Below are 15,208 nucleotides of genomic sequence, written 5' to 3'. Positions count from 1 at the left end.
CTCAATTTGACCCTCTACTGAACTTGAACAGTTGAAGCTTTCTTTATCATGTAGGCTTTCCAGAATGCTCACTTTTTTTTCAAATGAGATTTATCTGTCTCACATAATCCTTCTCCCAAAGCTAATGCTTAAGTACAAAAGAAACAAACTCATGCATTTCAAACTGCAGATGATTTTCATAACCTATTTTTGGGAACTCCCACATTGGATTAAATTCTTCAAAGAAAAGCTTATGATAAATGATGGCAGTTTCTTCATGTGCATCAGCTGTTTAATTCTTAAATTACAAGCTTTTCTTCTGCACATTGATATTCGCTTCATTTAATTTGTTGTAGACAGATGACATAATGAAAGACGCATTAAAAATCATCATATTAAGAAAATGATGTCTCTCTTTCACATTACATCTGAATTCCAGCTCTGAGTCTGCAAGGTTTTATCTCAGAGGCTGTGCTATCACCATGTGCCACAAGCAAGTCTAGAATCTAGATTAATCTAGAATTTTCTGTAAATAAATTGGGTTTTCTAAGTATGGTTAAGCAATGAAAGAAAAATCAACTACAGTGGCAGTGATCTTTCTATGAGACTTTCCACACTATGGACATGGGAATATGTGAAAACTTTAGCAATAAACAGTGAAACACTTGAGGTTTTTGTATGCTGTTATAATAGACCTAGCATAGGAAGAAGACAGAGAAATGCATTTTGTTATATATCTCCTTTCTACTCTGCCTTTTTATTACTTTGACATGACCCCCATCTCCTATTCGTAAAGATGGAACACTTTTTTAAATATGATCTTTAGCTATCCATTCCTCCTCAGAGGGCAATTTGTTTCTGTGAAATGTTCACATTTATTGATTACACATCAAGTGCTTCTCTGCTAACGTGATATGATCATCAATAAAGGCGTAAAGGAGAAAATACATTAGATTTGGAAATAGTATCAGGAACCTAAATCTCAGTTCTGCATGATAAAATGCCAACTCACTTTTGAAAGAGGTGTTCTCCATTAAAAAAAAGAACTCAAAAGATGTTACAAGCTGCACAGGTGTATACTTAAGCTTCAGGGTAGCAGATAAGTGCATATAGTCTTTGTTTACCTTAAGCGTCACTTAGGCCATTAAATAATTATTTAAATTATAAACAGGAATCAAGGACTCTTTTGCAGAGTTGACCTTCAATTCTGAAAGTGTTCTTTGGACCCTCTTCATGAGACACAGTCTACATGAATTTTAAATTCTATATGAAATTTTATGTCTTATAATCATATTTATTTTATTTAATCTAAATAAAAGTAAAACATTTGAGTTAGAGTCCAACGAGCATCATTTAATTTCTTACTTCGAGGCAGCTATGTCACATGTGTCTACAGCATGTCCAGACAGATGGGTAACATTCCTTTCCTGATCAGAAAACAAAGATTTCTTCACAAACCAGGGAGAGGGATGAGCTAAGAACGTGCTGTCAATCCTGGGTCTTCTGCAGTCTATGATAACACTTCCCATTTTTTAATATGACTTGCATCCTAAGGCACAATTGCTTCTTGCATGCAAAGAAACTGTAATGTATCAATTGCTCAGAAATCACATCCATATGCCACGTCTAGGTGCCTGTCAGTTAAATCAAGTATATGAATGCCTACTAGTTATCATGTTCAGGCAAACAGAACAGGAGGCATTTGCACAGTTCTCAGATGCAATTAATGACTAGAAATGAAGCAGAACTTTTGGAATGGCCAGAAACTGCATGACTGTTGAACACAGCAGTGAGATTTCATGCTTTTATATGCAAGATTTATAGCCGTTTTAATGTTTCTAGTGCCACTCTGTGTTAAATGTTACAGGATATAATAAAAGTTGAATCGGAACTTAATCAAGTAATTCATCAAAAGAAATTGCCTTTTTTACACTCTGTCCTTGCTTTAATATTGTGGAACTGAGGGCACAATTTGACTTGCCTCTTACAGACAGAATGTATTTTTGATTTTTTTAGCATAACTTTGAGTACAGCCTTCAGCGTAATTAAAAAATGTGATTTTTGTCACTTTGTAACGTCCTTTGCTCATCTTTGATCCTGCTTTTGCAAGGTTGCAAGCTGCCTCTGACAACAGAGCTGTGATGAGACACTGCTCTGCTCGTTCAGCAATTTGGTTCACAGCAGTAGGGTGCTGTGCTGTTTAAGTGAGGTTCAAAATAAGATCTCATAGCCTCCAATACTGTATCTTATCAGATAACTATAGTTCCTACTTATAAGATGTAAATATTTGATAACTTCCTACTGTTTATTAAACAAAACAGGAAATTCACCCAATATGTTAGCTAGTCCATAAGCAAACCATACAGAACCTTTAGCTATCCTGACTCTTTCTTACCAAGCAAAGGGAAGACAGTGGATAGAAGAAATTACATCTAAATTTCTTACAGCTAAATCTTCAGACCTCTCCAGAAGCTGTCACGTGCCTGAAAAGGCAAGCTACACAAAGAAACCAAATAACTAAAACTGAAACTTTCTATTTAGAAGATTAAGATTATGGGTAAAATACAAAATGTCATCTGGATTTACACGTATAAATCAGAGTATTGGTTTCTATATAAATATACAGATGGAAAATTATAACAAATGGAGAACTAATGTGACTCAACTCCAGAAGCTTGCAGTCTGTTCACGCAACCATTATACAGTCTTTATATCAATTTCCACTTCATCATCATGAGTCAATTACTGTATTTCAACAAAGCCTCAATGGCTCAATCACAAAATCATTTCCAAACTTCCTAAGTTAAAACAACAGGTACATTTCAGGTTCTGTTTATTTTGTCTCCAGTAGACCTCACAGGTTTTCCGATTTCTGTTACCAGATATAACTAGATCAGTAAATCACAATGCCTAGTGTATATGATACATGGCTATAATCAATATTCCTTTTTATGATATATCCATAATGGGATATAGACAGTTTTGCCAATGCTGCATTGCAGTACACAAAAATATCAATCTTTCTCAGACAAATTGATTACCTTTTAGTGATCTTGTTTTTTCCTACTCAATAGATGTGTATCCAAGCATTTTAGTTAACTGTTTATCTCTCTGTGACATATTTACTCTTACCAAGGCCAGTGTTGAAGTGATAGATATTGGTCAATTGTATTTCACATGCAATTCAGATTAGAGAATTTCATTTTCTTCAAGGCTGTTTAAAAAGTGTTCAAAATGGCCTGGCAGTACGAAAGTGCACGATCCTATTCTAATTTTTAAAAATATTATGTTTAATCATGTTTCATAATGTGCATACATTTCCTCCCTTCTATTAATATTCCACTTATTCCAATGACCTGTGAAATAAAACAGTTTTTCTGAAGCAGATCTTTGAACCTTCACTTGTAATTAATCAAGCAACCTCTTTACAGTTTCATACTCAAGTTTTAGACTTTTAATACAATTTAACTTCCAGTTTAATAATTCCCACTGTTCAGAAAATAAGATTCCTACCCATTTTGAAGCCACGTCTGGAATTAAAGTTTGCAGAAAGCATCTCAGGCACACATAGGCACCCTTCATGTACAAACAGAACTGTGATTATAGCTTAACAAATTTTGAAAATATATAGACAAAAGGAGGAGTTGATAAAATTTCTGAGTGAAAAGCTATCTTAGAGTGGTATTATTATGTTCTGTTGCTCAGATCCAAAGAACTAAGTACAAACTTGGCTTGTACTAGGTATTCTGACACTTTGCATCTACCAGTAACTTGAAAGTATAGTAAGTAGAAGATAACTAATACCTTATCTGAAAACTATGCTCAGATATAAACATGATGTTAAATGACAGCCTTCTTTTAAAAGCACTACTTTTAATTTCTCAAATACTTTATTATTTCTCAAGTGATTGACTGGAGACATTCTCACAGTAGATGATGACCCTTTCTTTCTTCTTTTTTTTTTTTTTCATTTCCTCTGTAATTTGAGCATTTTGACAGCTTACCTGAAGGCATGCAAACAGTAGAATTTCTCCATGTAGTTAATGGGACTTTGCAACTGCAGTTGTTTCACTGGACTCTTCACTATTGGAGAAGCCCAGTAAAAGGAATGGATATTATCCTATCTACTCAGTTTTGTTCACACAATTACCTTTGGTAAATTGTTTTACTGAGCAACCTATCTAACCTAGAATGATGAATAATTGAACTGCATTTTTAAATGATGATTGTATTTTCCAAGTTGGTTGTTGGGGTTTTTTTTTGTTTGTTTTTGTTTTTTTAATTTTTGGCGTTATTCTGTGTATAATTATTATTAGAACTTACTAGGCAAAATTGAGCATGTATTTCTGATTTACTGAAAATTTTTATCCAACTGCAGTTACAAAGAAAAAGGTATTAACTTACCACTATCATATTATTTTTTATAAAAGAGTAACAACTAATGGGCAATCATTTGACCTGGAATTTAGGAAAACAGTAGGTTTATTTTCAACTCTCCACATTATGTTTACTCCTTTACCATTATTCAGTGGCACAGACATTCTAGCTAGTCATTTTGTACCTCTACATCTTCCAAAATGACTGCATTGGGTGTTTGGACTGAAATTAGGAAATTCATTTAACTTATCTGCTGGTCTACCAAAATAAAGTTCTCAAAAATGAATTAGTCCTGTCTTGAAGAGAGACTTTACATTATAATTTGTGTTAGCCACCACCTTATTAGAACATTTCACCTCAGATAAAGATAATTAGTGTACGGTGAATGAGAGTGAAGCTCTCCCTGTGAGTGGTGCACTGACACAATTTTTCAGTTACAGCATTCCTCAAATTTTACTGATATAGGGGTGCCATGACCCAGGTGCAAGACCCTCCACTTGGACTTGTTGAACCTTATGAGTTTCTCTTGGGCCCATTGCTTGAGCCTGTCCAGGTCTCTCTGGATGGCATCCAGCCTCTCAGGTGTGTCAACCACACCAAACAGCTTGGTGTCATCCACAGACTTGCAGAGTCTCAATCCCACTCAGTGGGGGAGTGTCGCCATTCTCTGAGAAACGCCACTTGTCATTGATTTCCATCCAAACACTGAGCCATTGACCACTGCTCTCTGGGTACAACCTCATAACCAGTTTCTCATCCATCAAATAGTCCACCTGTCAGATCCATATCTTTCCAATTTGGACAGAATGACATTATGGGGGACCATGTCAGAGGCCATACTGAAGTCCAGACAAGTCCAGACATCAGTGTCTCTTCACTTGTTCTGCTGACAAGGGAACATTATCATTAACATTATTATTATATTATCATAAAAAGCAACAAGGTTGGTGACAAAAGCAACTAGGTTGATGGTTTACAGAATCATTATTGACAATTAATGCACTTATACTGAGATCATGAATTGTGTTACATGATAGCAAAGACAGTGAGTGAGCTCCTTTACTCACATAGCTCTAAACTTTTACTTCTTGACTACAAAATCAGGTATCTGAGCAGTTTGTAAAATTTCTCATGTAGCTTCATGCTCTCAATACCATGATTCACTTTTCTGCAGATAACTGCCCAATCAAAATGCTAATGACCAGGGAAATCTTTCTTTAAATTCTCCTTTCATTTCTTTCCTTTTGGAAGAAAAAGTTCCTGCTTTGTTAGAATAGCAGAGACAGTTGATAGATTTAAGAGATAGTGCTATTGCTTCTAGTTGCAGAGGAAATCATAATAAATGTGCTCTGAGCCACACATGAACTTATCAGCTCTTACAATTAATCCTCTTATTAAAGAAGATTCTCAAGGATTAAGGAATTCAGTGAATTAGTGTATGACTTTGCCATTATCCTGGTCCAAATCCAGCATAACAGCAGCAATAAAAGTAGTTTCAGCATTCACCACTGCAGGGTGAAATTCATGATGTGCCAGAGTCCTTTTACTCAGAAGAGTAAACGACGTTGAAATGGAAAAGAGGCAGTGTGCGAAGGCTTGTTCTTAGGAAGGAGTTTAGTCAGATATTATAAGACTGAGCAGATATCTGTCCAGAAACAAGAGACAAATGGTAGATGAATAGAAACAAGGGATTTCTTAGGAAAACAGGGTTTCTATGAACTGTTCAAGAACAGTTGTTTCCAGGGTAGTGGCTGAGCTTAATGACTTTCAGGTAGTCACATGAAAGGCTTTTGGTATGATATATTTGAGAAACAAATTGAATACTTGAGGATGATAGAGTAGGTGGATTCATTTCAGAATCTAAGTTTGAAATGCCTTTGAGTTCCATTAAAGTTTAAAGATTAAACTCAAATGCCTTTGAGTTCTACTTACCAAATAGCTTTATAACAACACCAGAGGTGAGGGAGTGAGAGAGAAGGATCAGAAGGGAAGGTTAAATCTTGCACTCCTAGGAGGAGCAGTGTTTATTTTACACTGCACAAATGTGACTGCCACTAAAGTGACTGTGTGATTTACTGTTGACTCCAAACATGAAAAACAACTTTGCACTATTGTGATAACAAGGGATAGGACTTCATTGTAACAGATACTGATTGTGCAGGTGAGGCAGCGTGGGGAGATCCTGTTCCACATAGCTAACAGCCTGAACACATTAACTAGAGAAGAGCCATTGTACATCTTTTACAGAAGGGAATCACAGCCTTTCCACCTACAGATATTCTTCACCTAGATTTCAGGCCCTGGCACTTTTGTTTTAGACTGATTTGATAGCTATGTGTGTAGGCAGCGATTAGCCTGATCATGTCAGTGCCTTGAAAACATCCACAAGGCAATGGTCTGCTTTTTTGTCTCTGGTAACTGAGACAAAGTTACTGGAGCTGGCTGAAAATGATTTGCTCACGGTTGCAGAGAATCCATGGCAGAATCAGAAACCAAAGTCAGACCTTTAGTGTTCCCACCCAACATCTTGTGTGGGAAACATCCTCCCTGCCCATGCTGTTGTCTTATTACAGTGATGTTGACTCACTGAACAACAGAGATCCCATTGAGACTTCACATGATGCAAAGCACAGTGTCATTTCCACCCGAGATAACAGAACCCAAGCAATGGAATATATGTGAATGAGTGAGTAGGAGGCTTGTGTCCTTGATGAACACATTGTTTCAATAAGAGTACACTGCTCTGAAATCTAAACCATCTGCATTTAACAGTTATCTTGCAAGGTTTTCTGTGTAAAGGCTGTTCACAGTGAATTGCTCAATGGTGCAACAGCTAGGGCTGTTGGGAGCTTTTCCAGTGCAAATAAGTTTGGGCCATGTGCTAACTCCTAAATGGAAATATCAGTGTGGAAAAAAATGATAAGCATTTCTAGTAGGCAAGAACATATAAAATATGTTCAAAAAAATTGATTTTGTGTAGTAAATATTAAAAAAAAAATCTTCATCTATTCAGATAAAAACAGTTTATAGTAATTCTTGCCCACTTTTTAAACAAGTCTACTTTCTAGACAATCCTTGAGAAAGTAAAAATTGAGTAGAAGAGAATATACATCATCTTTCTGCCAGATTTCTTGTTTTAATCCTAAGCACCATAGTATCAGAGACTTGCTGACAATTTCTGTCTATTCTAGTCTTACTATGCAAGTTCCAGAACTATTATTTTGATATTTATATGTGCATAGATAATTGCATGAATTTTAAAATTTTATTTCAGAATATAAGTGTCTGTTGGCATTAGCCTCAGCTATACATTATCTTCATGGAAGAAGGTACTATCAAAAGAAGATTGCATGCAGTTTTTGATCCAGAGCATAGATGTATTGCTCTTACTGCTGGTCTCTACTAACCAGCCATGCTGACATATTTTGTCATCAATGAACAGAAACTGAAACGTATACATACTTCAGATTTTTTGTTTAAATCTTTGAGATTTCTGAGTGTGATTCTCTTTGACGAGAATAAAGTTAGTGAAGATAATGTCTGCATCCATATTTTCTGAAACTCTTCTCTATTCTGTTGTTCTTATAGTTACTTCTGAGATCAAGTGAGGGGAGCTCACACTGGTTTACAAGATAATTGAATAAAAATCAATAGACAAATGTTATTCTGGAACTTAACCCATGATTTAAAGGGGACATGATTAGGGAATCTGATCATTTAATTGTGAAAAATTGTTTTATGTTTGTGCACATTTGCCTTTCAGGGAGAGTGGAATCAGTCCTTCTCTCTTATTCTCTCTCTGAAGAGGATGACCAAACTTTTCTTTCTGGAAGTGGGCAAGATCTGCTCTCTGTTAATGCTTCTGCAAGGGCTAAAATATTACAATATCATTTAGATATCAATGACATTAGGTCACTGAGAAAGACAAGTTTCTGACAAGGACTTACTTTTCATTAAAAAGATCTTTGTGATCTACTGTAGAAAAATCTCGATCCCAGACAGTGTATTTTATGTATAAAACCCTCCTTTATGAGAATTAGTTGATAACCTTTCTGACCTCAAAGCTGTTGAAGGAACTTTAGGCAGGATTGCTTTTCCATGCAGATTGGTAAATGGTTCCTATAATCAGCATTAGCTCATGCGATCTTTAGAGAATAGAAGATTACTCTTTCTGTCACTGTAATTGATTATTTTCTAGCTTCGGACGTTATTTTTCTTTTGCTTTTCTCACATAGGCCTACTAGTAGTGTAGTAAGTCTTGGCCATTAGGAAAAACAGGCAGTTATTCTGATACTGCTTTTACCTGGTACTCTTGAAGTCATTAAGCCAATGGAGGAATATTCACACATTACAATACAATACAATTTGGTTTAATATACTTTGAAAATTCAGAAACTAACTCCAATGAGCTTGCATTCAAAATAGCATAAACCAGATGATGTTTTATCACAGAATATCCACTTTCCCATTGCTTTCTGGAAGAAGCTATCTCTCCTTTTTAAGGACCAGGTATAGCATTTGACTTTGACATCCCAACAGGATAGTGACAAGCTTAAAAAAATTAATTTGCCCTCTGAAGAGTGAAGAGGCTTTCCACCTTATCCTCTGCTTACGTCCAGAATGGTTCTGAGGTCTTTTCAGTTACCAATAATCTGGTATTTTATAAATGGGCTCATAAGAAATGCAGTCATCTCACTTATTTTATCACCACTAAGATATAATGCAAAGAAACCAAAATACACCAGGAAGCTATTGAAGATCTTGCCACGCTCTAACACCTGCAGTACTCATTGCATGCAGCCTCTTTGTCTGAATGTTATTCTCTGAGACCAGCATGTCTTCAGAGCAGCCTGTAAAATGGCTTTTCATATTGCCAGTACCATGTTACAATCTAGTATAATTAAACTGTATTTATGTGGGCACAAACCATTCTTTCTGCTTGCTTGACTTTTTCTCTGCATGCCTTTCCATGCATCCATTTGATTCATAACTTATACAGTTCATCCCTCCTTGCTGAGCAAATCAGATCCTAACGTGAGTGACATCTAATCATATTTGCTATTTAGTTTCCAATGCCTGTTATAGCCTTCAAGGGAAATATAATACTGTCTTATTAAACCTTATCATGCAATTTTAATAACCACTTTTTTTTTTTTTTTTTTTTTTTGCTAGAACAGAAACAGGATGATAAGACCTTTGCTGTGTTTAAATCAGTGTTTTAGTGACCACAAAAGACACTATCTGCTCAACAATCACTAATTAGCTCACATATCTCACTCCATACAAGAGAAGCCAGCTGTACATGATAAATGGGAACTGTATAACTGCTTAACAATAAACTCTGAATAGAATCTGCAGAGATACATCTAGAATTTCTGGCAATTCAGGATCCTTAAGCTATGAGATCAGCATCACCCAAAATAGGTGATATAGAATTATGCAAGCACCTTCACTGATTACAGTCATTTGCTAACTTTCAGTATCATTGTAATTCTTTTAAAAATGTACCAGAAATTATATGTCATAGAAACATCAAGATTGGAAAAGACCTGTAAGGTTACCCAATCCAAACATGAATCAATCACCACAGGACTCACAAACCATGTCCCTCAACGAGTAGCACTGCTACCTCATTTTGCTTGAAGTCAAGAAGTACAAGATTGAAAGGTTCCCATTCAGATTAAATAAGGACGGGTGGGAAGTTTGTCCTCTGAGGTCATTTTCTTGTCTTGTACTGATTCTGCTTACAGCCCCACCACTTCCTCCCCAAAGCAGGAGCTGGATGTCATATAGGTGAGATCAGTGAGAGTAGAAAGAGCCAGTGCTGTCTTCTGTGAGCCTTCCCACAACTGAGTCTCTGCTGGGAAATATTTCAAAGCTTCCTTGATTCTAAAAGTCAAGTGCTCTTCAGTACTAGGGTGACTCTTGTCTTTTCCTTATATTTTGAAGAAGTTTGTAGGGAAAACTTAAAATCCATAGAACTCTGTGTGGAGAGTACTGTATTAATAAGTATCACTTATGTGTGTTGGTGAATCACCATGTTGTAGACTGACTATGGCAACTCTAAGAAATTTGGAGGAGGTGTTTTGGAGGAGGTGACAATAGTTCTTGTACATGTCCTGAAGCCACCACATCTTCCCTTTCAGCTTGTTCCTAAGATATTTCTGGATTCAGTTGTATGTTCTGATGTGCTGCCAATACTTACCTTGTACCTCAATATACAGGTACTGTTCCACCTTCTCAAGAACTAATGAGTTTGGCTATAAAAGAATTTCATTATCATGACCCAGAACTGGGGAAATGGTAAAATATACTTAGGAAGCTACACATAATTTATAATTTTCACTTTCATGCTCTGCCTTAAAGGAGAACCTTCCTTTTGAGATTCATAATACAAACTGTTTTATTGGAAATGTGAGGACAGTTCAGCTGAAACATGTATTTTTAGAATATTTATGGATCAAGATATCCCAGTGATGAAATCTTATGAGATAGTGCATAACCTCATGAAGCAATTTGCTTCTTTAGAAGTAATGATTGAAGTATTTTCTGAATGTTGTATTATTCAGTGATTCATCAAACAGTCTGTAAAACAATCAATTTAAAGTGGTGAACTGACTCTTCCATTTTCTGGAATGCTTGCTCACTTAAGAAGTTATAAACATCCATAATTACCCAAGCAAAACCCATGGGAAGTCTTGTGCCTTAGCTTGAGATTTTATCACATTTAGGGCTTAGCAGTTCATGTTTCTCAAAGACCAGATAAAGTTGCAACTAAAACACAGCCTTTGTGTCTGTAAAACACAGCCTTGTGTCTGTAAATCAATGTTTCTCCTCTGGGAAAATGAGGAAAACTGGGTGCCAGAAATATAGCATATGACAAAGAGCAGGGAGCAATAACACAAGCCAGAACAGTAATGAACAGAGGAAGGATTATGCTGGCCATAAGCAGATGCTCTACACTTACCTCTTTTATCAGATTCATAAATCTGGGTCCAAAACGCCATGGCTTGTGTCTATGACACTGCAGGGAGCTGACAGTCATTTGAGAGGCACGCTGGGAGGCCACTGCTACCATGTAAACTGCGTCGTACATCAGAGCTGCCTCAGTCTACATGAAAAAAATAATAACACAGAAAGGCTTTTTTTAAATATGCCTCCTTTTACCTGGCTTCAATACTGAGAAGCAATACTCTGGGTTGGTGATAAAGAAGAATTCACTGTTTCCTTCATTGGCTCTCCTTGGAAATCTGTTGCTAATGCTGATGGGTTTGTTTTCTTTTGTTTTCAGTGTAAATTACTTTCATATAATTTTCAGGTGGACACTGGGAAGAAAATGCAGGAAGGAGTTTGCTTGCAACAGCATGGTGAGGAGTGTTAATGAGCAACACAGATCCTGTCTTTCCAGGGAAATCAGTCCCACTGAGCACCAGAGAAGTATCTTAAAGATATTTGCTGTTTCTAAGTATCTGACTGCCTTCAGATATCTTGGCTGTTGACATTAATGGGTATAATGGCTCCACTGAATTCTGGCTATAGCAATTCCCTTGCCATACCTCCCATGCCACCTTAGAGGAAGGTGATTTGTCTTTTTGAGGTACCTTAGTGACAAAGGTGAATTTCTACATCTAAACTCTATTGTCTAAGTAAGACAGGCAATACCTCTATGATGCTGAAATCTTATTAAAATTGCTGGATGCTTGTTGTGCATCAGTATTTCTTCTGAGAATTGACTTACTGGTTAAAAACCATACCCAGTAAGCCCCAGATTGATATTGCACAGTCTATAAACCTTTATCAGTGAATTTTTTTAAGAAAAATCTTACCTTCTCCCGCATTGTACTTTGTTGATTTGGTGCTTGAGATAGGACTGTCTGTGTTTCCCATAACACATAGGGTTGTGGTAAAAATGAAGTGCTTATATTTCTTCAAAAGCTACTGAATAATTAAGTAGGGGCCTTTAAAAAGGCAGTAACTGTAGATGAGAAAAGCTGGACATGCTTATATGAACTGCAAAGTTACAGCATTTTTTATTCCTTTCCTATGCTACTCCCTTGGGAAATTAATAGATTTGATTCTTTGTTTCATTTACCTAAGTACATTACAACAGCATCACTCTTACCAGCATTTGATTTCCAGCAAAAACCTCCATTGTGATCTGAATTTATCAATTAATCTTAATGTACTAGTCAGGATCTGCACAAAACCATGCTCTCACAACTCAAGCAAATTAAAAATGTTATAAGTGGCGAGGCAAGCAGGAAGAGACAACAACATCTGTTCTCAGTGTCAAGAGTCTTAAAGAAAATACTTGTTCCAAACAGACCCACTGACTAAAGGCCTGATCCCAAACCCCTCTAACTCAGTGGAAAGATTCATATTAATCTCAAGTCAATGGGCTTGAGTACAGGTCTTTTTATTAGACAAGAGACGTGCATTCAGGATTGAATTTTTTCACTGGTGTTGATGTCCCTGTTGGTCTATGTCCAAAGCTTAGAGGATCTAGAAGTACTTAGTGAAAATGTTTCAGTGCACACCTTGCTTTGCATTCCTAATTGGGACCACCAAGCCTGTTACTTAACATTATGCCTCCCTCATGGCTAGTATGTTGGGTAGTACTGCCCAACCTGGCAGTTTGGATCTTGTGTTTGTGCAACTTACTACTCATCCACCCCACCTTGCAGTAACTGGGAGGTTACACTGCTTCTTCTTGTCATTTGTTTCTCCTTGTCCTTCTTTTATGTTTTAGTGCTTGGGGTAGCATTGAGAAACAAAGAGTCATCTCATTTTCTGAAGAAAAGCGCCTAAATGTTGATATCTATTCTTATGCACAGGAAGAAGAGGTCCAAGAACTAGTCTTGGAATTTGTCTTTCTGATTTTGATTCTGTTTAAATTACTGCAAAGAAACTCAAAGATCTACTTAGAACAAATACATCTCTGTGTGCCATTTGGGCATAAAATGGGATGTGAGCTCAAAACTGCCTTGGTTATGCTCTGCTCATCTCCCACAATCTGTGATCATGGCAGAAATTATAGCATGAAAGGAGAAATCCTGAATTAACAATAGGATATATAATCCTCACCTCCTTGTAATGTGCAGCTTGTCATAGCCTTATTGTCTAACGAAACATAGCAGTACTGCAGCTCTCTATCAAACTGAATAAGCAAAACTTATTATGAATACTTAAGCACTCACAGCTTATTATGAATACTTAAACACTCACAGATAGCTAAGAAGGTGCTTTTCCTGGTGTTCATGCTGTCCCAGAGTATGAAGGACACTAAGATGTTAGAGAGATGCAAAGGAGGGGATGAGAGATCAGTAAGAACTTAGGTTTTCCTAAAATCCTAGTTTCTCTCCTGCTTCTGGGAACACAGTTACACTGCTGAAACAAGATATATATATTTATAAATATATATATAAATGCTAGTGGTAGCACACATAATGAATTTTTCTTCAGGGGTTAGAATGCTTCAGAATTTTCCCTGCAATCATCTGCAATAAAACCTACTTTGTATCACCTCTACTACCTCTATCCAAGACAAGACATATTATCTTACCGCAAAAAAATGGCAGCCCTCTACCCTGCAAAACTGAATGGAGTCATATGGTCTGTGTGATTGCTCCTATTCTTTCCTTTCATTCTTAAGGAAGTGGTAGGGAAAAAAAATCCTAATTTCCTGACTTGATGATACCTTTCATTTATCTTTAAATTATATCTTAAAAGCCAGAGTTGCTGTAGATAACAGAAATGAAGGGAAAGGGCTCTTTTCCAATTTAGAAGTGCTATTACCTGTCCACATGTACAATATCTTTCCTGCAGGTCATAAATCCTATATCTGCTCTGAAAGTTTTTATTTCCTGTTGCGATTTTCACTCCATCCAGAACATTAATGGAGAAGAGAGACAGTAGTATATACATTTGTAACAAAAAGATGGATGGTGTAGGCTGGATGGTAGCACAACAGAGAGCCGTTACTCTTCTCCAGAGGGTGCTATAGATGCCTTTGCATCATTGCAGTTGCTCACTTACTGTCATCATGCCATCAAGGAGGCCAGTCTCTGGTTTTGGTGGTGCCTGCAGACGCTCCATTGACCATTTCTCAACGACTGATGAGACCTGAGGATTCTCGATGTTGAGTAGGCGAAAGCCTGTCATATTGACTCCGCTGTATCTGTAAGGTTCCAGATCCAATGCAAACAGATCCTAAATCAACATTAAGGAAACAGTCAAAATCAGATGTAATGTTTTTAAAGCATAATATTCAGAAAATACAATTAGACAAGAATTGTATTTGATTTTTAATCCAAAGCTCTTGTTCTGCTTTTTTTGAACCCCTGAGAACTCTCCTTGCCCTCAAAACTTATCCATAACCATTTCAGTTGTAAATCTGAATAAAGAATGGTTGTGTGAAGTTTATGACAAACTACATAGCTGCTTTGTTGGAATATGTAAATCAGGTCCCCACAACAATGTTATTTTGCAACCAAACCACAACAACAGTATCTAATTTTAGCCCTCTAACAGTGCTACAGTGCTGACAAGCCAACATGAAGAATTAGTTGGTCAAAGCTGAGCTTATTTCTGAACTCTGGGAAGGAAAACTCCACGAGACATCGAGAGCAATACACTTTTTCTGCTTATGAACCCCATTTTTCCTCTGTCTTACCTGCTTCAGTGACTTGCTGCCAGCGTGCCTAATGGCCACACTGGGCCAATGCACAGTAACTACATGCACTGCAGTGCTCATTGTTTACAGGGCAGGGAAATAATAGACATTCTAAATGGCGTAACTGTGCGGCAAATACCACAGATTTATCAAGCAGTGGTAAGACGATAACTGCTTTTC

The 15,208-nt window shown here is 36.8% G+C and overlaps 1 protein-coding gene across 6 annotated transcripts in view; it reads right to left on the bottom strand.

The window, feature by feature from the left end:
* The window catches only part of GRIK1 (glutamate ionotropic receptor kainate type subunit 1), a 155,474-nt gene that overhangs the window by 36,742 nt on the left and 103,524 nt on the right, over positions 1-15,208 (bottom strand). For all 6 annotated transcript variants that reach the window (XR_008204378.1, XM_052674065.1, XM_052674061.1 and 3 more), the window contains exons 6-7: positions 14,392-14,565; positions 11,324-11,467 (exon numbers count right to left, since the gene is read on the bottom strand). Coding sequence is in view for 5 of the 6 variants with exons in the window: in XM_052674065.1 (XP_052530025.1) it covers positions 11,324-11,467; positions 14,392-14,565 (318 nt within the window). In the remaining variant the exon portion in view is untranslated. The remainder of the gene's footprint in view (positions 1-11,323; positions 11,468-14,391; positions 14,566-15,208) is intronic.

This window comes from Tympanuchus pallidicinctus, unplaced genomic scaffold, assembly GCF_026119805.1.
Source record: "Tympanuchus pallidicinctus isolate F22 unplaced genomic scaffold, pur_lepc_1.0 scaffold14, whole genome shotgun sequence".
In the NCBI taxonomy this organism is placed as follows: Eukaryota; Metazoa; Chordata; class Aves; order Galliformes; family Phasianidae; genus Tympanuchus; species Tympanuchus pallidicinctus.
The sequence above is the reverse complement of the archived record's forward strand: the minus strand, read 5'-3'. Positions and strand labels throughout refer to the sequence as shown.